Source organism: Anarrhichthys ocellatus, unplaced genomic scaffold, assembly GCF_004355925.1.
Source record: "Anarrhichthys ocellatus isolate YVR2014 unplaced genomic scaffold, GSC_Weel_1.0 scaffold9, whole genome shotgun sequence".
Taxonomy (NCBI): domain Eukaryota; kingdom Metazoa; phylum Chordata; class Actinopteri; order Perciformes; family Anarhichadidae; genus Anarrhichthys; species Anarrhichthys ocellatus.
The window spans coordinates 306,574-334,231 of NW_022280039.1; the positions used below are offsets into that span (position 1 = coordinate 306,574).

Below are 27,658 nucleotides of genomic sequence, written 5' to 3' on the forward strand. Positions count from 1 at the left end.
CTCTCTCCCTCCCTCCCTCTCTTCCTCCCTCCCACCACCGTCTCTCTCTCTTTCGCTCTCTCCTTTCCTGGAGTACTGCAGCGACGGAGGACTGCATCGAAAAAACAAACTCACTGTCGTGCGCTGGCAATTACCTCTGATCCTATTCTACAGTAAAAAAAAAACCAACACAAGATTTTTTTTCCCCTAAAGCGAAAGTGGAGTCTGATGCAATGGGTAACTATCAGCCCAGTTCACTCTGCTCGCCATAAATGACGGTAAGTAGCCTAATTACTACTTTTCCCCTGAAACATGCTGACTTTGTAACACCTCCGAGTTAGAATTTTTTTTTATTTTCAGTAAAGTATTTTGTGATTAGCTGTCTTAGGACTTACAAGTCATGTTGTTCATGTATTTCCAATAATAGGCTATATCCAACTAACATGAGTGAAACTGGGACACATCATTATTTATTCACGAGTTTGTGTATCATTTGTTAAAAGTTGGGATGGTTTCCAGGCATTTTGTTTTTTCTGAGGGTGCACTATTTTCCTCCTGCAAAAGTAGAGAAATTGGCATGATTAAGTGAAAGCAGGCACAATAATTGCCTTATATTACTAATACATGTTTCAGTTCCAGTTTCCTTAGGCTACCTTTTATATTGTGGAATTTAATTCATTCAGTATTTAAGGGTAACACGCTTCTCTGAATTATTTATGTACATCTGGGTTTAACATAGTGAGCTACAGGCTACATGAATATGGTCCATCAATGCATTTTCTTACTTGAACTGTAACCTTTAAGTGGTTATTTTGTGTATGATGATCACTGATTGAAGCTCATAGTTTACTTTTTATCAACAAGGATGTGTAGTGAAATCCTTGGCAGAGTTTCAGGTTGTTGGCTGAGGACTGTGCATGTAGTGCAATCCAGCCACCTGCCCTGGGGCAGTTAAAGCACTCTGTACTGGCGCCAAAAAGAGGAGAGGATGCCGGAGCAGGCAACTGACTCATCCGTGAATTGCACCTCACGAGGCAGTGAGCGATTGACAGGCACACAGCCGTTGAACTGGAAATCTGTGGCGAAGTGCTTTGTTTGCAATCTGAAGACTGCTGTAGTAGTCCTGCTGTGTTAACACTGAATGCGACCCAATGAAAAAGTCTTGTAAGTGATTGCAGGTTGCAGAATCCATTCCTTTGGCTCACTTCTCATTGATTTCTAGTTTTCTTCTGCCACCGTAAACAAGAATCTTATTGGAATTCAGAATGCCTCTTATTTGCATTCAATAACATCTCCATCTCGAGCATCCACTGATCTGGAATTTTGTTAGTTTTCCTAAAGTTTATGCAGCACACAGGCTATTCTGAGAGGATGACAATTTATATTCTATTGTTTCACAGTAAAGTACAAAGTATGCTGTTCCAGTGACAATGTACAGAATATAAGAGCTTCAGAAAAAGATTCTGTCTGCACATTTTGTTGACATGCACAGGCAAATAGGGAATTAACAGATTAGGGGCAAGTTAAATCCAAAATTATAGTTAACATTGCATTCAAGAACCTTCTTGTCATCCTCATGTCTGCCAGAATTTGGGAACTGCAGGCACAATTTTTGACAAAATGTGCCGCACCTTGCACGCCTTGCCTAATCGGTGTTATTGCGTCATTGCAACACAAGGGGTAAGGTCTGCACCAGACTGTGGTGGTGGCACATTGTGTTTTGTATCTGTAGGCCCTGTATTCTGTCAGCAGTGAGGTCTGGCAAGGCAGGGAGACCATATGTTTACCAAGAAGATCAAATAGACACCAGCCTTTTCATGATTTCAATGGATCCAGTATCCAGTATCCAGATTCTGTGTCCTTTATTATTTCAATCTATGTTTGGATAGTGACAATATTAATACAAACAGGGGAATTCCCTTTTCCTTGGCTATAGGATGTGCATAGAAGTGACTAAAGTCAATATTAACAATGCTAGCTCCTCAAGGTAGGAAAGGCAGACGCCAGCTTGCTGTAGCTGTTTTATGAATCTGAATGATGTAACATTAGCATGATGTGCAATCAGCTTTGCTTTGAAGTTTTTGTCACGGGTGGTGGAGCTCTAACGGTTTGTGTGCTTTGAAAGATTTTTGGAAATCATTATATTCTAGTCTCCATTTGCAGAAGCAACTAATTTTGTCCTCTCTTTTGACATTCTTTTGCCCTGCCTCCATTTATTCTATACTTCTCATACCCCCCACCTCTCACCCATCCTCTCCCTGCACCACCACTCAGTCAGTAATGGCATCAGTGCTTGATGAAATTTCCTAACGGAAGACGTCCCGGGCTGGTTGTGCCTCTGCCTTCCAGATGAGGTCACGGGTTCCCGTTTTTATGGGATTACATGCGGCTCTGCCCACTTAAGAGATTGGACCTGCTCTTTCTGATGCTAATAGAACAAACCAGCCGCCAAGCCACTGTGCTTGCGCATGTCATTGAAAGGAAGGACACTGACACAAGCCCTCAGCTGCTCTCATTATTTTGCATCATTCATTTTTTTTTTATTGTGTAGGGATCGAGGTCTGGACTACAGGACTGCACTCAGCCAAAAAGGCGCTATCGATTTTCCTTCAAGTTCTCATGAAAAATATAAAGTATTTGTCTCCTTCAGCATTTAAGGGTCAAGAAACCTGAAATTCTAGGACCAGCATTGATTGTTTACTTCCTATTCTAACAACCTGCTGGCCCATAGCAATCTGTTTGGTGACTGCTGGACTCAAGGTAGATTGCCAAAAACAATGACATCCATCCTTTTGACAAAGTGTATTGCTTGTACAAAGTCTTTACTATGCTGATAATTACAGTTACGGTTTACATTCTTCAGACTGAGGGTGTTCATAACCACTGTCATTATCACAATGTTTTTTTTCTTTCAAAAAGGTCATTAACAGCTTTATTACTGTGCCACTTTTGGCTAATGAGTTCATGATAAGCAATGAAAGAGTGAGTTGAAATGGGCTGAGCAGGTCAAACACACATACTCTGGATATTAACATTAAGCATTTAACTTCTCCCAAATTACTTTTCCTGAGTTGGATGCATGGCCAAAACGTCTGTGCAACTCTAATCTCTTCATTTGTCTTCATGTTCATTCATGCATTAGGGGCCAAATGATACTTGATCTCGTGTTTTTTTAATATTCTAAAGAGGTTGAAGGAAAACAGGGCCGCTATCCATCATGCAGACAGGGTTGTTGCCAGAGCAAGGCCTATTTTCAGCCATCTTCACATGGGTCACAGCAACGCACTATATCAACTCTCAGCTATGCCCTGCAGGACAGTGTATGCAGCTTCCTTATGCTTCAATACATATACTTGTCACAATGTTGGTTCGTTATCACTAGAAATATACAAGTGTGGTTGTGTGGTTGCCATGAAGCGAAGTAATGATGGTGTGAATTGAACATAGGCAATGAGGTAAAGATGATACATATATGTACTTATGAATGCTGGATTTACAACTGGTTATGGTTTTAAAAGTGTACATAGGGTTTTAAATGGAAAAATTACGATTTTCTGACAAACATGCATTAGTGGAAGCTGAAGAGGAAGCCTGAATGGGAAGCAAAAAATAAAGAAGCTGCAGTAGAAGTGGAGTGGCTTTGAGACATCATGGAATAAAACAGAGATTGGCTTGTTTGGCAGTGATGGTGGTTACCCAGTTTGGTTGTGAATGCTCCCATTGCCCTCGTCAGCTGCAGTCAGGTGAGGTTGGTTGTCTGTGTGCTCGGGTGTCCTCTGAGCTTCATCACCAGTGACAGTGACTCAACATACACTCTATTGATTCTCTGACAGGCAGGATGTATCCTCTTTTGCCGATGTGTATGTGTGTCTGCTCATTTTAAAGAAAAATGATGTGTGATAGCTAACATGACCTGATCCTGAGACAATAAATAGCATTAGTTAATTGACACCACTGAACTCTGCTATGCTACTAGCAGGGTGTTAGCATTAAAAACATTTTTTTTTCAAAGATGCAGTCAATGGATGAGTTCCTCACATAACAAGAAGCTACAATGTTCCACGCTCAAGAAGAACTGTTTTGAGAAATCCTACAATATGTATCTTGGATTAATGCACGATAGCAATCTTATGCAGTAGATATTGTTGTACAGGGCCAAGAGAAAAAAAGAAAAAATCATGCCACTAATCATAAGTTAACCTCTTGTAATGTGCACCTCAGCAATGAGCAATTGCATTTGGACAAAGGAAACAAACAGATTTCTAATAAGCAGTCTTTATTAATCATCCTTAGGAGTAAAGGGTGTCTTAGGCACCACCGGTGTCAATTAAGGTATTAAACAAAGATCAGTCCATGTGTAAAAGGGTGTGCTCATAACCCCAGAAGTCACCCAATGAGCCAAAAGGGATTAAGAGAGTCACCTTGAATCAGCAGTGTCATTTTGCCTAGTAAAATTGCATTATGGGAGCTGGAGCCGGCCCTGTGATTTGTGTCCTCCTGACAAGGCTTCAGTGTTCATTAGAGGCTGTGGTGAGCAGCTCCTAGACACACGGGAACCGCACACACTGGACAGCTCTGACCACACACACACGCACACACACACACACACACACACACATACACACACACACTGGACATCTATGACCATCTATACCCTACTTTAAGTATTTACTTTATCTTGTCTTGAAATGTTTGACATAGTTAAATTAGGATTCCTCTCATTTATCTGACTACATTCCTCATCATCTTTAGTGTGTTTTAATAATGGTTGTGTCTCTGTCTTATGACACACTTTAGAATAACCAAGCCAGAGTGAGCATGTGGAGGCAATGCGATGATGAACTGTGAATCGCAGTTCTGACACTCACATGAAACCATGTTACATCATTTGTCCTACTGCTATTCTGAGGTCTCCCTCCCATCAGCACTGGCCTGCCAAGATAGCAAAGGGCTTCCCCATCCATGCTGTGAGCGCACACTCACATATGTGCATGGCATGTTTAAGTGTGTGAGGGAGTTTCTCTGTATTTATTTATGTGTGCTTCTTACAAGTACGTGTGACTCATTTTGTGTGTTGAACACCTGCCTACACAAACTCAGAGGCCTTGGAGAACAGCTATTGCATATGTGGTGGTTTCTACGAAGAGTCTGTGTCTGAGTGTGCATTTATCTACATATCCACTCGTGACCATTTCTCCTTACCTCCTTTCTTTGAACGGATTAAATATGACAGTGCTGTTCTGGTTGGATCGTCACTCCATTATAATAAACCAGCTCTTTATTGGGGGCAAATTGATTTCAGGCAGAGCCTTGTTTATTAGCCTCTGCTCCACAGAGCTGATCATGAGTCAGCAGTTTCAGCATCACTGTATAAAATACTAACCTCTAAAACACTAAGTCTAACTTATGAAACATAAAACGCCCGTGAAAATGTAATATTCATTTAAAATAAAAACTGAATGCTATACAGCAAAACCCTTTTTTCTCACATCACTCCAAATGATTAAAAAACCTGGGAGGGAATGATTAAAGAGGGCATGTGCTGTTTATGGGGTGTCACCTGTTAGTCTGGGATAGTTATGAATATAGAATGGGAGAGATGAGTTATGAGCAGTATCTGATGAACATCTCCCTCTTTTCTCTCCCTTTCCCTTCCTCCTTCTTGTTCTCTCTCTTCTTTATCTGTCTGTCTCGTATACTCTTCCCCCATCCCTCTCAGCCTGGCCGATGATTGCCACCGTCATTGTGGTTTATCTCCTGTGGTGACAGCTGACTCAAGAGTTTTCTTCCCTGCTGCATCTCAAGACCCACTGATCTCACCATTTCTGCAATTCCCCCGTCAGTGTACGGCACCCCTCTTGCCCCTCTTGCCCCTCTTTCTTCTACTTCTAAGTATCCTCTGAACCCCCGTGAAGACCTACTGGTGGAGCCAGAATGGAGGACACTTACAATAACAGGACTTCCCTGGCTAAGGGGGCCAAGGACATGGTCAAGGAGGCCAAGCGGCATGCAACTAAGAAAGTCAACAAGGTGGTGGACCGCGCCACAGATGAGTACACATCCCACCACAACTACAGCCGATTCCAGGATGAGGGGGACGAAGATGAGGATTTCTACCGGAACCCTCCGAGGCCGGACGGAGACAACGAGGAGGGCTCCAGCGATGCAACAGAAGGCCACGATGATGAGGATGAGATATATGAGGGCGAGTACCAGGGGATCCCCTCGGCAGGAGATAGCAAGCAAAAGGAGGGCCAAGTGGCACTGGGGCAACCGATGTCAGATGCAACAAGGGACCGTAAGGGACTGGAGCAGGAGAGACAGGCGGACGAGGAGGAGCTGGCCCAACAGTACGAGCTGATCATCCAGGAGTGTGGTCATGGGAGATTCCAGTGGCAGCTGTTCCTGGTGCTCGGGCTGGCACTCATGTCCGATGGGGTGGAGGTGTTCGTGGTGGGCTTTGTGCTGCCCAGCGCAGAGACAGACATGTGTGTGCCCAACTCCAGCTCGGGATGGCTAGGTAAGGGACCCTTCATGTCTTGAGTATTGCAGAGTGTGCATGCATCTACATGTGCTAACAGGGAAATATTCAATCCTTCCTATTTTATTTAAATGGTTTGATTAATCTTCATTACTTTAATTAGTGTTTTCCAATGGCTTGATTCTATATTCTTTCATATACTGTATATTGCATTGTGGGACAAAAAAGTGCCCAAACACTTCATACTTACAATATATAGTGCTGCAGGGATAAATAATGACATTTGTAGGCCAAACCTGGAAGTTAGCATTGCACTGGTTCCCACGACTAAAAGCCAATGGTATTTTTGCCCCGTTTTTAATAATAAGCTCTGTGACAAATGGTAGTTTATAATACTGGCACGTTTTGTTCGGCAAGATAATCTTCACAACCATAAAAGTGTTTTTTGAAGAGTTAAGTAGTCAGAAGTAAAATCTAATGTTGGGCTATAAACAAACTAAACCACGATTGCATGAGCGTTTATATACACAATAAGGCTATAAAGACGGATATATGGGTGTGATGACATTTTGAAGTCTCATTTAGCCACTTGTCAGTCAAAATACATGAAAGTATTTCCGACTTATTTTATATCTCAGTACAAAATGTTAAAATCTATTCAGCTTGTGTGAAACACAGACTGTATGCATCTAAACATAAACCCATTAAAAAAAAACATTGACTTCGAGACAAGGGCACCAGAAGTGCAAAAATGCTGACTTATTTCTGGGTTATTGGACAACTTCCTGCAATACTCTTTTACAATGCAACTTTGATATGGAAAAGGAATGGGTATATTTACAACATGAACTAAAATAAAGAAGGGGCACTCCACTGTCTTCTGTGCCTCTGGAGGAGAAAATAACCTTGATGATGTTTTTCTGATGTTATCAGGGTTTGGTTTTATATAAAATGATTTTACCAGATAGTCCACGCTGCTGGTGCGGAATTTGAAAGATGTTGGTTTACACATTGCATTGTGGGAAATGTAGGATAATTTGTTTTTGCCGCTTAATCCATGCTAGGGCCTTAAAGTCAGGACATCTCGACCTCTGCTGCAAATACTTTTGTGTTTAGTGTAATAACTTTGTGGAACACGGGGACTGAATCAATGGAGTACACCTTTAACTTACTAATCGATGGTCCCCATGCTGTTAAAAGTGTCACATAGATTTTAGGGCCTTGTTATTCCCAAGGAAACAACCTAATCATAGGACATTTTCTAATCAGTATGATGGATAACTAAGCAGGATTAATAGCAACACCAGCTAAAACATGTTTATGGCGAGCAGAGGAGTTCTTTTTTGTGGCAGTCTGACCACCAGGTGGTAACAGGTGAAATATTAAGACATTGTACATACTGAATTTAAAAATAATTTCAATTTCAATCAATTTCAGTTCCACTATAACTGAATAATTCAGACAAAACTACATCCAAAATGCAAACAATTTGTGTGTGTAAGTATACTACATATGAAAATCATGGTTTGAATTAGTATTTAGTGGACTAAAGGAAGGGTCACGCTACTTTCTGTGCAATATTGTTTGTCTTTAAAGATAAGATTAGTTTTGTGTGTTCGTACTGTCCCACTTTATCCTATGTGTTTCGGTCTCTGTGTCAGAATTAAGAGAGTAGCTAGTATTCCCTGTGCGCTCTGTGTGTTGAGCAGGAGTCCCAGCAGTCCCTATGGCTGCAGGTGTATAATCCATCACCAGAGAGCTGTATACAGGGGCTGACTCACTGTGTCAGTACCAGAGTGGCGAGGACATTAATTCAGGCACACAGCCTTTAGACACTAACTGCCACGGTGAGACATGACAATATATCAGCTGCTCCACAACATATGATGCAAAATTGATACAGCAGAGTTTTTGGAGAGTGGAGGTTGTGGGTGAAACAGTTGGTCAACATCCGAAATAAGAAACACCCTGTCATGCATAAAATCTTTTCACCGTACTTTTACATTATCATAGTTTTTATCGGATACAAGAGTTCGTTGCTCTACGGGGGGTTGTCACTGTAAAATCCTCTCAAGATGTTTTACCTTCATATTTCTGTCTTTTTCCAAGTACCCATGTAAACTCTTTTCTTCCTCTTTCACCAAGCAAAGTCCTACAGGCATTCACGCTCCACGCTCTGCTTCTCCTTGTTCGTGACTTCAACCTCACCCTCTGTTCCCCTCTCCCACCCTCCATTCTCTATGTGCCTCTCTCTTCTTCTCCCGTCCTCCCCCCATTCTACTCTCCTTTCTCCTACTGATTGCCCTGAGGCTCCTCCCAGTTGAGATGAACATCATTGGTGTGTGTGTGTGTGTGTGTGTGCGTGTGTGTGCGTGAGCATAGCCTACATGATTACTATGACCTTGTTGGTATCCATTTAGAGTTTTCCAGACAAATAACTCTTGATTAAAGCCAACAAAATGAAGTGAGTTGGTGTTTTTCAGGTTCCATTGCAATATTTCATTACCTTGAAGTGCAGTCTGTGGATGAATTTGATTAGGATGGTCTAATTTTTCATGTACTGTTTATGTTTCATATAACCAGGGTACAGTTTCAGCAATATTTCACATGGCTTGGTTGTGTGTTCAAATTACCACAATTGGCAGGTTTAGCATGTAAGAAGCCAGTTAGGGATCAATTCCTTGTTGCGGCTGCAGTAGGGACACCTGCTGGTTGGTTGTAGCTGCACATAAGTTGTTATGATCTTGGAAGGAAGATTTTTCCACCTGCGTTACACCTTAGTGTGTTTACATGTACTTGAGTAATCGGGTTGCAATCTACTTGCTGCTGTAACCTGGTTTCTTAAACATCATGTACAGTAGCTATACAAGAAATGCGATTTTGGGATTAGAGAAAAAATGTTTTCCAGGATGGATTACACAATAAAAAGCCTTATCGTAACCACTTTTATAAACTTAATTGTGTGAAAAAGTGTAACCCTGTTTCTTGTGTTCATGTAATTGAACTGACTAAAGTAGATGGTGATTCCAAGCGTTTTAGAGGAAGCACCAGGTTGACTGTATGGCCAATGATGTCTGTAAAGTGGAACTGGCCATTTTATAGGAATAACAGGCAATAAACAATCATAATCCCCCCAAAATAGTTGTCAAATTAGTTTTACCTTAAGATAAATTATATTTTTTGGGAGAATTTTAAAAACATTTTAATTACAGTTTCGAAAATAGCTATTTGGTGTTTGGTTAGTTCCACCTGTGTTGGACTCCATTCATTGTTGCATTGTGTAGCTCCATTACACTTACAGGCAGAGACAGGGGCGAGCTGCACGGACTGAGCGGAGTGTAAGGGGATAATGCAGTTCGAGTAACACAAAGGCCTGAATTGGATGGATGACTAAAATGCTGATTAGATTAGAGAATTCCTTTTAGTCCTACCAATATCCCAATCTCGCTGGGATCTTTGATGCCTCTTGAGAATGAAGGATGGAGAGTTGTGGTAGGGAGATTTGAAATACTGTAAAAATATTTTTTATAAGAGAGGACGACATAGGAATGAAGCAGGAAGGAAAACAAGCACTGGGAGATGCAATACGTGTGATGAACAGGGGAGAGGAGAGAAGGAGGGACAGCTTTGAAGCAGAGAAATTGCCAAGTTAGAGAGGAGTGATGGGGTGAGCGGTGTGGGTGGATGGGAGCGAAGGGGTGGGAGATTAGTGGTATTCAGTACACCAACAATGTGAGGGAGAGGCTCAGCTATCATCTCAGCCACAACAGACAATGGGAACGCATCACCCTATCATTACTTATTTGTTCTCTTAGGCTGTCCTTTCTCTGCTGAAGACTCCCCTCATTTCTCTCTCTGACTCTCTCAACTCGGCTCTCCTCGTTTTCATTTAACCATCCATCTCTCCCTCTCTGCCATCGATACTTTCCCCCTCCTTTCTTGTTTCCGCTCTACTTAATCTTCTTTTCCTTACTTCCCTGTCCTCCGATCTCTTATACCTTTTCCCTTCTTTCTTGGGCTTCCTTGTGTCACCAGCTTCACTCTCTGTCTCCTCTCAAGGTCCATCTTCACAGTGCATCTCCCTCTTTGTCTCTATTCTTCACCCGTTGTTCCCCCTCTTACTCCCTGCCTGTTTGAACCAGCTGACAGGCTGTGTGGGGCTGCGTGGATCCGGGGCAGCTGAGCATGGCTAAACTGCAGTAAGATTGCAACGTCACTGCAGAGATTACACTACTTGTGTAGAGGTTGTGAAGATGTGTGTGTGTGTGGGGATTGGTTGGGGGGATGACAGGACTGAGGGTGTGTGTGTGAGTGTGTATGGACCAAACCTGCTGCCACCAGCAATATCAGCCAGAAGTAAACCCTAACTGCTCGCTCTTATCAGAGGTTCATAGCATCACTATATTTCATGGGAATTATCCAGTCTTTAGTGTAATGATGGTTGTATCATTACTGATGCTGAGTGAGTCATTTTAAACCCTGCACTCTGAGCCCCACAATAGGTTACTTTCATATAGATTTCATTGAAATCCTGCTCCCACTGATATGACTTAAATATGACAAAAAGCTTCAATCTCTTTTTCTGCGGAGGTGGCAGAAGACGGAGGCATAAATCCGATCAAACTGACACGATGTAGTACAAATGTGATTACACGCTGCTCAGTGTAAAGAAGCTGATGACAGTGAAGCAAAGAGGAAACTAAGGCAAATAAATGAGAGGGATGCACAGAGGGGAAGAGAGGGGAACAGGAGTGGAGAGGGGAGAAGGAGAGGAGAAATGAGGAAGGGAAGTGAGAAGCGATCCAAGAAATTGGAAAGCAATGGGAGTGGACACAAGCTGTGAGAAAGAGAAATGGAGGAAAGGTTGGAAAGAGAGGCACAAAAGGAGAGAAGAGCTAAGGGACGAGAGAAGGAGGAAAATAAGATCAAAGTAGCGATGAAGAGATTGAGAGAAAGACAGAAATAGAGAGAAGGTGAAGGAAAATATCTAACTGGGAGAGGCACCACAGCGTTGTTGTAGCGCGCACCAGGCATGCTGTGATAGTATCATCATTATGAATAAAACAGGACGGGTGTTTTGCGCGATGCCGAAGCAGTTTGTAGCGCTATGAGCGAAGAGCATCAAAGCATGAAATCAGAGAAGAGGTCGTGATGCAGCTCAGCGCTCCCACGGCTCTCAGGGGACTCCTCTGGATGTGAAAGGACAGAAAACACTACACCAGGGCCTTCCCTTTCCTCCCCTCTTCCCTCTCATTCTCTCACCCTGTCTTGCAATTACTGAACTCTCCTCCCTCATTACCTTTTTCTCTCTTTTGTCACCCCGCCCCCACCCTTCATTGCTTTTGCTCTTTCATCTGCTGCTCACATATTTCCTCTGCTTGCATTTGTGCTTGCTCCTGTATACATTTTCATTTTTTTTTATCTCCCCTCCTTCATCTAGTTAACCAGTTGCTGTTTTACTCCAAAAGAGATTGTAATATTTTAACCTGTGAATTAGATTTACTCCTTGGTTTTGTGTGTTTGTTTGTCTGTGTGTGTGCGTGTGTGTATGATAGCTGAGCCTCTCCCTTACATTGATGTTGGCAGTGTTTTACTCTACATGTCTTGTTCCTTAGAATTTGTGAGCCTGTGATTTTGCTGAATATTAACCATTCCGGGAGATGTGTTTTGACATATCAACGGAGTGTCACGGGGCAAAACCTTTTGCTTCTTCCTGAGAGGTCTCCTGACACACTGTCATTTTCTGATGGTGCTCAGAGTCTATAGGTCATCAAGTCCAGCATTCAGCTGCTTTTCACACTACGGTGAAATGTCTGAACCAGTTGACATCCATTGAAGGAGTTTTGCTTCTGACGTGTCCTATCAGTTCTTCAGAAAGTGAACATTTCTCCTGTATAAAGCCTTTATATTTCATTTCTCTGCAGTTTCAAGTATATTGAGGGTATCCTTCTTCTTAATCCACAAGCCTAAGAAAGGACCTTCACGTATAGTCCCACTAAATCAATTTTAAGACAGTACTGAGTGATAACACTCAGAGAAGGGGTTATATTAAATGATACACTGGTTGAAACCTTGTGGTCCAACGGTATCAATTCCAGTGTGTTCATACTGATCTACTGTAGCCTGAGCATCAGTCTAATGAAATGTGGAGACATTTCACGGGTGATGTAGGTTATACTGTTGAATTGATGTGGATTACTGAACACAACTGTTCACAATATGTTTCTTCATTTGCTTGTATTGTGTCTATTTGCATATGTTTTATTAATTTGCAGTGTGTTGAGCACTGTACTGAGGGCATCATCCCAGACACGTATATTTTACTATGTAGTGAGATTTTTGTTGATGTGTAAAAATGATAATACCATGGTCTGAGAAAGGACAGCAAAACTCAACTGCTAACTACAATTAGCATTCTGATAGATAGGTTTGTAAAGAATGTCTCATCAGTGTGTCCGTTCCTGTGAAGGGCTTTTCAACCTACGATTTTGCTGCAGTATATTAACTGCTTGGTTCGACTCCAAGAGCTACAGAAAATGTGACTCTATCACTATGACATCACACTGAAGGTGAAGTGTGACTCATAATAAAATCATATAGAAATCCCTCTTGGGGCAGAAGACATATGTAGCATCATTTTCTGACATGACAGGTTATTGCCACCCAAACTGTCTTTTGTTGATGAGACAGACCTCATAATGGCTGTGCTATTTTGGGATTATATTACCCTTCAGTACACTACTTTCCACTTTCCTGGAGCGGGCACTGCTGACATCATACCCAGAGATATCGTGCAGCAAGTCGGACGGAACATCAATAAATTCATTATGTAATCGACTGTCCTGTGAGGGATGTACTCCTTAGTCAACAGTTTTATTGCTTTTTTTAAGGACATTAAAGTAACAGAGATCAGAGGTTATTTCTCTTTTGTCTGTTTTGTGCTAGTATCTCTAAAACATAAAAGAATAAACCTTTATTGTTTGTATGAAAGTGGAGTGCTAAATAAAAAGGCCTCTGGTTGTTTGAATGCATGACAATTAAATGGTTGGCCAGCGGGTGTTTCCCTATGCACCATACATCTAGCCTCTCCTTATTAATGAAGCAAAAGTAAACTGTGCATAGACTGAAGACCGTTAAATTCAGAATTGAATTTATGGTCCCTTCAGGCGAGTATCTAGATGGCTGCCAAATGTGACAGATAGACGAGGTTTGACCCCTGAAGCGAGAGAGTCAAACAGATATCTGCTCACAGCAGAGCAGAAGAGACCTGATTGCAGACATTACAGAAAGGAAATGCATTAAGATTATTGTAATGGGATGAACAAAGAGTCCCTATACGGCCGAGTCATATCACTCCATATATGACTTCAACTTTCACATTCTCTTTTTTGTGGGTGGAATTAGGAATACAAGTATCCTCTCTAAGTCAGGTTTACGTGTCTGCATATGTCTGAATATGGAGGAAGACAAGACATTACTGTAATATTATCTGATATTAAAACTATTCTTGGGTTTTTAACCTGGAACACAAACCTCAAAAAATGTATTTCTAAATGGAGACAAATCCAGTTGGAGTTGCTCTTTGCGGCACACACTGCATGTCCACGGAGGCTGCTAACCACACCATGCCACATACGATGTAGCCTAAAGCAGGTATAATAGGCTCCACTCTCCAGAGCAGAATCATGATGATCAGTGAGGGAAGTCGATGTTGTTTTGTTGGAGCATTGATCCCGTTAGTGATGAGAGAGATTAAAAGAGAGCAGAAGGCCCCTTTGTAAAGTCACCCCGCATTACTGTTCACATTTGTCTCCCCATTGATCAGAGCCTGTTTTCAGTCTTTAACACACTGTATTTACTTATCAACGTTCGAGTGAGTTACTGGGTCTGAGGGTTTTCAAATAGGCTGTCAGGTTCATTGCCATCAGTCAGTGAACCAAGTTTTACGATAGCAGGAACACTATTGCTTTGTTTTTGAAACTATACCTGTAATATACCAAATAATATTTGACCAAAATGTTTTATAGTTAAACACATGCATTCCCCAAGTGTTTAACTATAAAACATTTTGAGTGATGTCAGCATTTGCATCTAACAGCAGTCTATTTTTTACCCTTTTCAAAACGGCGTGATCATCTATCAAGTTTAACATTCCATATGTCAGTCAGTCATTCAACATAACTTCCTTGGAGGCGCAAGCTTAATTTGGCTCCATATTTTAATTTGACACTTCACCATTTGCCAGCGGAGGCACATTTAGAGGACTCGATTCCTAAAACTCTCCTTGGCTGAGAGTCTGTGTCGAGTGGCTTTGAAAAATGTCATTCCACTGCACTTAAATAAGAATGATGTTCTTGGTGAATGGCAATATCATGAGAGTAAAAAACTAAAATCTGTGAAGGTCATCAGTTCAAACCATGAGCAGGGAGGGACAGTGTGTTGTTTTTTGATGGCCTTGCCACTGTGTCGTTAGACAAGGTTGTTCTTTGGCTGAAATGCTTTGTTAAGAATAGAAGCTGCAGCAGAGAACTCTTTAGAGATCTCTCTGGAGTGCAAGTCTGTTACTATATTAACATGTTAAAGCGTCTGTAATCAATATTTTTATATTAACAATGGACATATGACCACTTGTATATGTGAAAGGTGTTGCTGGTAGTGACAAGCTCACAGACTCTGCAGTTCCCCTCAGCTCTACGGAGCTTTATAGCGTACAATTGGTCATTGTATAACTTTACTATTTAGGTTCATTCACATTGTTTTTTCGGCCACAGTGGACAGTTATGTTCAGCAAATAGCTCTTAATAAAACCCACTGTACACCATCTGCTCAGCACTTAACAGAAGTTAGTGGAGACATGAACAGAGCTAAAAGGAGAGTGAATATTAGACTTGTGTCTGGTGGTCACCAGTGACACGACTCTAAATTATGCTCCGTATCTGCTGGATGTTTTCAGAGGCAACTGTTTGCCAAGTGAAGTTTGTTAAGTTGATAACATGTGTTCACAGCTTGTTTCCGCTGCTCGGCCAAAAAATCTATTATTGCAGGTTTGCGAGGATAATATAGCAAATTATGTGTGAAAATAAGATTGCGGGAGGTGACTCATTTGTTCCCTTACAGATAAAACCTGATGAGAGGGCTGGCACTAAAATCATCTCCATTAGGTGACCAATGAGATAATCTTCCAAAATGTTGTTGTGGTCACAGATAACAAAACATACAACCTCATACAAACATATGAGAGATGTGAGGTAATGTATTGTATATTATGGTGAACAAAAATCAGATCCTTCTCTCTCCTTCTCTTTCCAGGCAGTGTTGTTTACTTGGGGATGATGGTTGGAGCGTTTTTCTGGGGAGGCATGTCTGACAAAGTGGGTCGCAGACAGTGCCTCCTTATTTGCATGTCCACAAACGGCTTCTTCGCCTTCCTGTCATCTTTTGTCCAGGGATACGGCCTCTTCCTCCTTTGCCGTCTCTTTGCAGGCTTCGGGTAAGTCTGGTAAAGTTCGAGGTCATTCCGGGGACTGACGAGGACGCCAAGCCGTCCGTATAAATGATTTGTGAAAAGTCACTATGGCACCTCAAAATCTCCTTTTTTTGGCAACAGAATAGTCACACTATCTGAACATGTGCAGAAAATGTCCAAAGTCAAGGTGTGCATAAGGGCTGAATCAGTGAGAGTAAACAATCATTATCTGTGAGGCTACATCTATTTGAGGAATGTTTCCGTATGTCTCTGTCTTTCCTAATTATTACTCCCTTTGTTGACTTACACAAAGGAATTGTTGAAGTTGTTGAAAACAGATGAAATAAATTTCCTGTAATGATTACGTAAAGCTGTTTTCTCTGCTGCTGCACAACAACTTTGTAGGTTCTCACTCTTTTACCATAGAGGGTTTACATCTGTCCCTCTAAATATAATTTTCTCCTAATGCTGCAATACAGAGCAGTAAAACCCATTGACGGTCTGTGTCTAAGACGTTATTGCCAGTGACATTCTCACTCCATAAAGAACACTTCAATATGCATTCTTGCAATCTTAGAATTTCTTAAAACAAGAGTGTGTTTGAGAGTGTGTGAAAATGAAAACTCTACCAGAGACAGATTGTGTGTCAGCCTCTTACTACAGAACATGGTGTGTAGACAGTGATTTATTACATCCTCTTCTTTGACAGTGTTACTGTTCCTTTAAGAGCTAATTCCGTAATTGCCTCTGCACCACTATCCCCAGAGACATCCAGAGTAATTGAAAAGGCTGTCCAAGATGCCAATGCGACCTGTGCCTCTGAATTATGCTAAACTGTTATTTTTTGTATGTAGTTGGTGAGAAAAAATATGCTTAGTTGTGCTTATTTTTTCTTACTTTTCTTACTTTCTTTGATGTATAAGCAATGAACCTGCAGTTCAATGAAAAACAATCCAAAAGTCACTTTAAAGACGGAATAAAGTATTTTATTCTTTTTTATTTAATCAAATTTAAATTTCTTTGGCAATGTTTGACTTGCTCTTCTTGACCTGAAGGAAGAAAAACAGGCCACACACTGAGGGATTAAGATTTAAAAGCAATCATGGCTGCAACTACATGAAATATGTAAAACACAAGGATTAATAAAGTTGTGCTTCTGTCCTGGTTTCTGCCTCTGTCCCACTAACTTTCTCATTCTCTCTGGTTCTTTCAGGATAGGAGGTGCTGTGCCCATTGTTTTCTCCTTCTTTGCAGAGGTGTTGTCCAGGGAGAAAAGAGGAGAACACCTCAGCTGGTTGTGTATGTTCTGGATGATTGGAGAGATCTATGCATCTGCTATGGCTTGGGCCATCATACCACACTATGGTGAGTTTATCAGTTCGACAATATTGTGATGTACACCCATCTTGCTTGGGATTGTGCTTCCTAAAGAGAAAAGGCCAATTTTGAGTTGTATAAAAGATATATCCATTGAAGGCTGTAACAGGATACATTTTTGCCAGCTTGGCTATGTGAATATATGCTTAGCTTTATTGGTTGACTACAGGTTACTGTCTGGCTGTCGGTTAAGGTGCTAGTTTTCCCTGCCACGGGAATCAATCGCCTAACTGCTCTGAGTGGCTGCAGGCTGTGTGAGGCAGAGGTTAAGAGATTAAAGTATGCATGGATACCATAGAGCAGAAGCAAGCTGATAGGGTGAGGGTGGGCCTGTGGGGGAGCGAAAGCTGTGATTTATGACAATACCACATTAGGTATCAGCTGCACTTACAGAAACAAAAAGAAGGGAACAAGCTTTCTTCCTCTCCTCTTCTTCTACTCGTATTCTTTTCACTATCACCCTGCTTTTTTAACCTCCTGTCCCTTCCTTTTACTGCCTCCCCACCCCCGGTCCTTCTGTTTTGTACTCAGCCCATCTCTCTGTCTAACTCTGTCCTTCCTTTTATTACCTCTCCTCTCTCTCCGTTCTCTGTCTCCGCAAAGTGTTCTTCTTGATCAAGCATAATTAGGTTTTTCTCCTTGCTCTAATAGGACAAAGCTACAGCTAGAGGTGATTTATGGCCAGACCATGCTGTAGCCAACCTGTGACGTCATTGTGGGAGAGACAGTGTGTGTGTGTGTGTTGCTGTAAGTTGGATGATGTTTTACTGGGCTGCAGCCACATATACGTAGGTCTTCTTGAAGCGAAATTACAGAGAATAATATCTGACATTGTAAGAGGTCATCTGGGTTAACACATTCACATCTGGGTTAATTAACACATTCACATACGATAAATGACGTCTCAGTTTTCTTACATGTTACTTGCAAAGATACAGAAAGCTCACATGGCTGTACAGAAGCACACCGGTGAAGGACTCATACAACCCTCTGAAACCCGAACAAGTCTTAACAAGGAAACTCAGCTGTCAGATCTGCTGATATCGTATTGAAGGGATGGTAGTGGTCTTACTTTGCTCTTATTCTCTATGACACTCACTACCACTCCGCCTCTCTTTCTCTCAGAGGGAACTACGTGTCTTGCATACATACTCCAGCACTCACCAGTGGATTTTATGTTTTCCCTAAGTGTTGCAGTGGCAGTAACCAACAGCCCTACGATATGTTGGCCAAAATGTCACCTGCAGAGATAACTTGATGTCTTTCAACAAAGACGTAAAGGTATCAGTGATGGGTTATGATACAAGTGCCTCAAAACTGGTGTTTAATACACCATTAGGGCTCTCATTTATCTTCTCCACTCGCTGACTCCTAATGTCTCCCAAAAGCCCCCTGCCAGACTCACAGCTGGGGCCCTGAAGGAGGTCTGTCGGCACAGATCCTCATCATTTCTGATGGGGGAGTTTGAGGACTCTACTTGCTGCCAAGAAAGCCCACCACATGAGAGTAACCTCATTAGACACTGCTCAGATCTACAGATTAAATACCCACATCTATCTATCTATCTATCTATCTATCTATCTATCTATCTATCTATCTATCTATCTATCTATCTAGGCCCGGGAGTATAGCAGCACCGCTGAGTCAGTCATCCATAGATTTAGTCAATTATGTACATAATCCCTGTAATGAGATTTCCAATGGCATGGTGAAACAGTAACCCTGAGGGGCAGGAATCCACGCTTCATTTTTGTAGAAAAGGCAATCACTGCTGAACAACTCCTTCCCTTTCTTTCTCTGTTACTCTGTCTCTTTCTGTCTCTTTCTCTCTTTACTTCTCTCTCTCTCACTCTGAGTCACTCCAGACATACACACACTCAAGCACACACACGCACGGAGAGAGACGGAAATAAATAAAAGGCTTTAGAGAAAGTAATACACACAGGCAGGACGTTGTCTACAAAAGTCATTACTCCTTCTGCCCAACAAAAGACACCATGAGAGTGGTGGTCATTGCTTATTTCCTTTTGCAGTTTTTTTTTTGTGTTTATGATTTTACTGCTTTTTACTGAGACGTTTTCATCTCTCTGGTCTCATAGGATGCATTTATGCCACTTATAAGACACCCACCCCCATTTTAAAATAGTGGTTTTTAGCAGTTGATATGCATTGCTTTGAAAGCTGGATTTGAATGTGCTGTGAGATTAATTCCAAGTAGCTTTTTTCTGGCATAACCATTAGCGTTAACCCCCTCCCCGCCCCTGACTCCCCTCCTACGCCTGTTGATGGATAATGGTGCTTTTCCCTTTGGAGCGGCATCTCCATGAAGCACAATCTGTAGAGAAACGTGGGAGGTCACGACTGGCAACCCCTTGCTGTGCTTCCTCCCAAAAAAAAAATAAAAAAATGAAGTCAAAGAGAGCACAGATACAAATTTGAACGTGGCATTACACTGAAGTTCTTCTGAGTTACCATCACGAGAATTCCTTTATGTAACTTTTAACAAACTGTACACAATACACACAATAACTCCATAGTTGGAGAGAACATATTTTCTCCCACAAATTTAAATTACAACAATACTTTGAATTTAAGACCCTCTTTAGGGAAAATGAAAGAACCATGAATATGGTTGTTTGTGTGTTTGTGCAACTTCACAATAACAGATACAATTTAAGTCTTTCATTATGTCTAACTCTAAATTGTCTTTATGTAATATTCTGCTCTCCTTTCTCCACTGAATGGTTTGTAAAATCATTCAGTGTCTTTTTGCATGAGGAAAAGGAAAACATATGTTGTGTAATTTTGCCTGTATATTTACTCATGTGTATGTGTGGGTGGGAGTTTATCATTATGGCAGCATGTTAGCCGTGTCATCTGAATATGGTAATTCATGGGATTAATTTTGGTGCTTTTTTTGTGTACACGTGTATATGTGTGCATCTCCCCCTTTTGTGAGAGTGTTAAAGTCTCTGGGTGCGTGTATATGTGTGTGTGTGTGTGCGTCATTTTACAATGATTAATGAGTCTGGGAAAGTGATTGCGGGCTGAGATCAGGTGCAACAAGATTTAACTTAGCAGAAAACACTCAATTCTTTTCCTACACATTCAATTAACCCGTCCCTGTGCACTCCTCTCAGCCCCCTCTGCAGAGCCATTCATCTCTGAGCTCACACACCACTCTACTCCGGCCGCGTAGCGCTCTCATTTAACAGCCATCCTTTATTTACAGCCCCTTTGTGTTCACAGTATGAGTTTCACACATGTCACATTTTGAATCAGCCTCTCAGATCCAAGTGGCCCCATCTGATAAGGAAACACAGTACACAGCACTTAATATTATTTAGTCACTCACTGCTTCTTCAAAGCAATGAGACTTAAGTTATCATATTTTCTTTTATTATGTCCCTATGAGCTGAACGTTGCTTAAATAGCCACCTGCTGGCTTCAAATGATGCACTTTGGCATTAGTGTATAATTTATCAATTGGCATTGTGGTCTGGTCCGAGAACCAAGACGAGAAAGGTTAACAGTGATTTTGTTGGCAAAGAAACAATTATTTTCAGGATCACTTGAATGTTTTACATTATTATAAAGCACCAAGATATATCAACATATATATTTATTAGCAAAAAGATGTAATACCATATAAGAGAGAGAGAGCAAATAATGTAAATTAAATAGGGCTTTAAGTCGGACTGTTAACTCGGAATAATAAATTAGACAAAAAGGTAGAAAGTAGCCCCATATAATGTTGCAGTAAAAACCAATTAGCAGCATATGTGAGCTTAAAAAAAGCGTCTGGCTTTGTGAGCTTTCCGATAATATGAGACAATTATCATTAGAGAATCAGGACAATATGCCTAACAGGGAGAAGCCAAATTAAAAAAACACACCACTCAATAGGAATACGTCAGACTTATACAACATATTATTTACAGTGTATTGACATTCAATATAATGTTACCCACTATTGGAACATTGTTTGCAAGATAATGTAAATGAAGCACTTGTCGTGTTTTCGCCCAAGTATTTAAATGTGTTTACTTTTTATTCTGCCATGTCATCCATCTGATTGTCATTGGTGTTGTATGCCACCGTTTACAGGTTGGAGTTTCAGTATGGGTTCAGCGTACCAGTTTCACAGCTGGAGGGTGTTTGTGGTCGTCTGTGCCCTGCCCTGTGTGTGTGCTGTGGTGGCACTTACCTTCATGCCCGAAAGTCCCAGGTTCTATCTTGAGGTAAGGCTATTTTCCCTAATTGTTGCTTTAGAAACTAACAGTTTTGATCCCTCATGAATCAGCAATCTTCAACAATGCTGCCTCGTGGTGCTGTGTCATTGTCACCCACTGTCCTTGCTTATCAGTTTTTACAACTCTAGAATAATACATCAGGCAAATTGAGAGTACTTGGACATTTCCCAACAGATGTTTAATCAGACTAAACAGCGTGAGTCATCCAAAACTCTTGGAGGAGGCCTCATGCTTCCAAAATAGAAGCCTGGAGCTCCGTGACAGTAGGTTTGCTGCTGCAGGATAATTACCCTTTTGAAGTAAAATGAGTCACTGTTGTCATGGCTTTCGTCATTTTGTCCCATCTTAGAAAAATGAAAGGAATATATTAATGTACAGTTTATACGATAGTGGATGTGTTGCTGTCCGTAAGTAAGCGAGACCAGTGCCGCTCCAATGAATTATCTTCTCTCTTTCTCTTACTTTCCCTCCTGTCAGGTGGGGAAGCACGATGAAGCCTGGATGATCCTCAAACAGATCCACGACACCAACATGAGAGCGCGTGGGCAACCGGAGAAAGTCTTCACCGTGAGTGTTTGTTTCTGCTGTATGCTGTCTTGGCTGGGTTTCCTGATGCTTAAGGAAGCAAAGAGGCTTATATTCTCCCACCGCTGGGACAGGTTTTAACGCTTTTACGGCGCAGGATCATATCTGAGTTATGAAGGTTCTGAAAGCTGTTTTGTGTCGTTCAGGCTTATTTGCTTCGTGAGCTGCACTTGTGGGAAAGCCTCTTAGTCAACACGTTTCTTGGATTGATCATCATCTGTAGTACACACTGTTTACATCGATTTTTATCACAGTAGTCATGCTTTCAATTTCTGAAACACTAAAGATACGTGAAAAACCATAATACAAGTAACATCATGATATTGCTTACGTAATCACAGTCACATTTATGAATGTTGAATGCACCCATTATATTGAGATTGTCGTGCTATTTCTTCATTACTTACTCAGGTAAACAGGATCAAGATACCCAAACAACTGGATGAACTGGTGGAAATGGAGTCAGAGTCTGGCAACCGAGTTTCCAAGTTTTTCTTTCGGATAAAGTCTGAAATACATGGGGTAAATGTTTGTCTCTTAATTTGATTGTGGCAGAAAGCAGCTTTTTTTGCTAGCCGGTCATTTTCTTTCTTATTACGAATTTCTGTCCACTGCTTCAATCCCAAATTTGTCTTTTTATCACATGGAGTGTAATAAGTCTGTTATCTCTCTTTAGATCTATCTGAATCTCTTGAAGTGCTTCAACTACCCTATGCGAGAAAACATGATACGACTAGCCATAGTGTGGTTCACGCTGTCGTTCGGGTGAGCTTCCTCCTGATGTCAATTGTGTCACAGAAAGACCGAACAGCGTCTAATTTTTCTGGTCAGACAATAGCACAAGGCAGTCAGGCTTGTGGACAAATTACATTTCTGTCATCTTGGTTTTTCTGCAGTGCAGAAGTCGCACGGCCTCAAAATCAATCACAGGGGATCAATACTGGCCATTGGTGTCTCAGGGAGAGAAGAGATAGGAGTGAAAGCAGCCAGAGATTAAAAAACACCCTTAAAACACTCTTTAAAATCAAACAGAAACCACAAGTGTCTCCTGGTCTTCTGTGTCTGACTGAGTGAAAAGGTATCTGTCCATGTTGTGTTTCGATTTGTGATCCTAATATTACTGAATCCATCTGGTTGCAGGTATTATGGCCTGTCAGTCTGGTTCCCTGATGTCATCAAACACCTTCAGGCAGATGACTATGCATCCAAAGTTAAGGTACACAACAATGAACGCATTGAAGACTTCACCTTCAACTTCACCCTGGAGAACCAGATACACAAAAACGGCCTCTTCATCAACGACCGGTAGGACAAGTCAACTTAGTGGACGGATGGATGGAATATTATACAATATAATATTTAAAGCAGAATGTAACTGTGTTTCTTCAGATTCATCAATATGAAGCTGAGGTCCGTCGCCTTCATTGACTCTACCTTTCGTAACTGCTACTTTGATGATGTCACATCGGTGGGATCCGTCTTCCGTAACTGTACTTTTATTGATGCTCTCTTCTTTAACACAGGTGAGATTCCAGGATTCTATCGACTTTATGTTTTGTCATTTCTGATTTAAAGATTCATCAGGTAATAATGTCGTCATAGTGAAAAAGAAAATGTTCAAGTTTCCATTAGTTTTTACTATTTAGTATTTAAACAATATATTTTGTTTTTACACCACAGACCTTTCTCATAATTACTCTTTCATATATTATTGCAACTATAGGAAAATTAGGCAAAATAAAACATACAAACAATGAAAAAAAAAAAAATAACTGAATTAAAAGCAAACAAAGAAAAGGAATACAGGTAAGGAGATGTTGGGAACAAACTGGAATACAACTTAACAGCATATGACTGAAATCTTAAAGGCGGTTCAGGTTATGATAGTTTTTTTTGTTATAGTTATAGTGTCACAATACAATTTTCAAACAGCTTTGAGACAAGTCAACAACGTACTGCATTGTGACTCTTTTTTTGCATTCTTTGGGCAGATATTGATGAATCCAAGTTGATAGATGGAACAGAGGTGATCAACAGCACATTCACCCACAATAAGAAAGGATGCCAGATGACGTTTGATGATGACTACAGTGCCTACTGGGTATACTTCATCAACTTCCTGGGGACCCTGGCTGTTCTGCCCGGCAACATTGTTTCCGCCCTTCTCATGGACAAAATTGGGCGTCTGTCCATGTTAGGTAAGAATGGAGGTCAAGAGGGAGGTTCATGTTTGTGTGTGCACTTGATTAATTGGTTTCCACATTGACTGTAGGATGATTAATGGTATGGGTGTGGCATCCATCACTGAGTATGAGAGGCGATTTTGATTAGGCCCTATAATTCAGTTGAACATTAATCGAATGAATGTCACTTGTACTAACTCTTGCTCCTTCTCTTGTGCTCTGTGTGTGTGTTTGTATGTACATCAGGTGGCTCCATGGTCCTCTCAGGCATCAGCTGTTTCTTTTTGTGGTTTGGCACCAGTGAGTCCATGATGATTTTTATGTTGTGCCTTTACAACGGTCTGAGCATCTCTGCCTGGAATTCCCTTGATGTGGTCACGACTGAGTCATTCCCTACTGTCAGGAGGTGAGAAGGCAATCAATGGATGAGTACATACTGGATTACATAGTTGTTTAGACTTGTTACTGGATCTACATATAGTGGACAGAGATACACATAAAACACAGGGGTAATTCAGTCAACTCTAACACTCTCTCCTCACCTTTTACCTCCTCCTGTCCCTGATTCTTCTCTCCCCAGAGGAACAGGCTTTGGGTTCTGCAACGCTCTGTGTAAGCTGGCTGCAGTCTTGGGAAACCTGTTTTTTGGCTCTCTTGTTGGCATCACAAAGGTCATCCCCATCCTCATGGCCTCGTCTGTGCTCGTCGGGGGAGGCCTGGTTGCACTGCGGTTGCCTGACACCAGGGCGAATGTCCTTATGTAACACCTGGATAAAACCTGGGTAAATCTGAGAGGAAGCCCAGGGAGTGTTGAGCAAGGAGTGCAAATGGCTTGGTTCACACATATCTTCATCACATTTGCTAATGTACCTTAGGTAAAGCTGGATAGCAATCCACCTTTCTCACAGTGTGTTTTAATTGTGTCATACAAATCCAAATCATTAGATTCCTCGTTATTCAATAATAAGCTCAGCCTTTTTGTGAATGTACTGTCTGGAGATCTCACATGACAGAGCTGAGAGTTTGCACATGTTTTAGTACTGAGACTTTGGTGGAGTTTTGTTCAGTGACTGGTTGCCTCTTCCAGCTGTAGCCATAAGTTTGAGTGGAGTCCCTGCATAGTTAGAGCTCAAGGCTTTTAATATTGATACAGTCTTATTAAGACAAGCCAGATGGGGAGGAAAGTGAAAAACAAGCTGTAATGAGCACAGCCAACCTTCTGTGTGACAACGTAGGGAATAGATGATCAGATAGAGCGGGCACACGACACAGCTGTATGACAGCTGGCTTGCCCACAAGACTCACGTACACAGGACATGTTGTAGACAGTGTGCAGAAAGGCAACATGGACATCAACACATAAAACAAAAATCACAAATAGATATACTTAATGTGCAAATACACGTCTTGAAATAGACTGGTACTCACATCTACCTACACTTTTTTTTCTACACTTGCATCATACTGGACACACAAAATGCTGTATTTTGCTCAACATGACATTTGCTTAGACATCTTCAACCTTTTCAACATAGATAATTCACGTATGAGGCCAAGCCCTTTGCATTACCCGACCAAAAATCAAAAAGGCCATTTAAAAAAAACTGTATTTTCTTGTACCAGTAATTGTATGGTATGTTGAATCTGAGGCTGCTATGTATTTTCTGCATATTGTTTTGTGTTTTGTGGAAGTTGGAATGATGACTTATTCGTTTTATCCAAATGTTGTTACTCCAGGTCTCCATCCATGTATTGTATTATTGTGCAAAGGCTCGCTGATGAGCTCTCCTTCTGATTTAGCTTTGTGTTGGATCTCCCTTGTGGCAGTAGCGTTGATAGTGACATGTCATGCTGCTTCCTTTTAAAATTACTGAATGGCCTTTTTTAAATGTGCCTCTCCTTAACTGGAGCAGTCATGCAGTGGTGTCCAAAGGTCATAAGAAACAGACAGAAACTGAATAGGAAGTAAATAGATGAAATATTCATGCCCTTTTTGTGTGTGTGTAGAGTAGAGATGTGAGATAATATGGCCAGTATCTTAATAGGTTGGGAATTCCTTTTTTTTTGTCAAACCACCTGATATCTTTTGTCAGATATCTCATTACATCTTTTACTTTGGTGAGATAAGCCTCCTCCGACTCAGAAAAAAATGAGTTCCAATAGGTAACAATGAATCATAACAACGTTGGATCAAATGGTGTATGTTAGCGATCGTAACTTCAAATTAATAACAAATAAATAATTAAGTAGCACCTCTTTTTGAGGGCTTATTGGTGACATTATGAAAATATGCATGTTTTTTTCATTTCAAGTTGTGAAACAAATAGAAAACCGGATGATGAATTTGAGTTTTGTCATTTGTTGTGACTTACCAACAGTTTTGTCTAAAATCTCACACTTGAAAACATGACCTACCTTGTACTAGTTACGTATCTTGTTACTCAACATTGGGACCTCATTGCATTCTGCTTAACATAATAATCATAACATCACTTTGCTCTTTTCAAAGTGCTAAAATACCTCTAAAATTGTAACTGATATAATTGATTTTTGACATTTTTCAGATATAACAGAACAATTCAGTTGCTCTCAGTCTCAGTTTTTTGTGGCTAACAGCTGGTGTCCTCCTGCTTCTCTGTATTTGTGGTGTCTGTGATCGCAGCGTAGAGGTAGTATGCCCTTGCACTGCAGTTGGCTCTTTCAAGGCTACTTGACAAAAACAACAACAAAAAAAGACTTCCAAAATGGTACTGTACATGTGCGTCCATTTCAGTGTACCCAACATGTTCTCAGATTTTGTAAAATCAGTTGGAAAAACATTATGACGTGTGCTGCTATTGCACAACAGATACATTTTGAGCATATGATTTAACAAAAGTATAACACATAACATACTAATTCTAAATGCACTGATATAAAAAGTCATGACTTTGCCCAGTGTCAATCTAACACTACGTCTGCAAGGATATTAGAAGGATTGATATGTCGTATTGGAGGGAAATTACACTACCGGTTATGTTTGAGGTATTTGGGGTATTGCTTATGTACTGTATTAACGTGTGTGTGTGTGTGTGTGCGTGTGTGTGTGTGTAAGAGAGAGTACTGGATGTGTGTGTGTGGGCCTACGTATACGAGTGTAAATAATGTACATATCAAAGCTGATATCGGTGAACTTCTGGTTATAAGCTCCTTGATCGACTCATGTGTCTCCTGCTTTGTCCAAGCGATAAGTCCATCTACTGTATCTCTGTTGTACATCTCTGTGTGTCCTTGGCTTTAAGCCCATACTCACCTGCTACTCTGTGTGTGTGTGTGCGTGTGTGTGTGCACAAAC

At 41.1% G+C, this 27,658-nt stretch overlaps 1 protein-coding gene across 1 annotated transcript; it reads left to right on the plus strand.

Annotated features, from left to right (window-relative positions):
• On the plus strand, positions 1 to 27,216 carry sv2ca (synaptic vesicle glycoprotein 2Ca). The gene is made up of 13 exons (XM_031849184.1): positions 1 to 257; positions 5,699 to 6,499; positions 15,770 to 15,950; positions 17,140 to 17,291; positions 21,411 to 21,544; positions 22,034 to 22,123; positions 22,553 to 22,663; positions 22,818 to 22,906; positions 23,282 to 23,446; positions 23,531 to 23,664; positions 24,133 to 24,339; positions 24,571 to 24,730; positions 24,905 to 27,216. The coding sequence occupies exons 2-13, from the start codon at positions 5,914 to 5,916 to the stop codon at positions 25,086 to 25,088; spliced, it is 2,193 nt and encodes a 730-aa protein (XP_031705044.1). The 5' UTR covers positions 1 to 257; positions 5,699 to 5,913; the 3' UTR covers positions 25,089 to 27,216.
• The last annotated feature ends 442 nt before the right edge of the window (positions 27,217 to 27,658 follow it).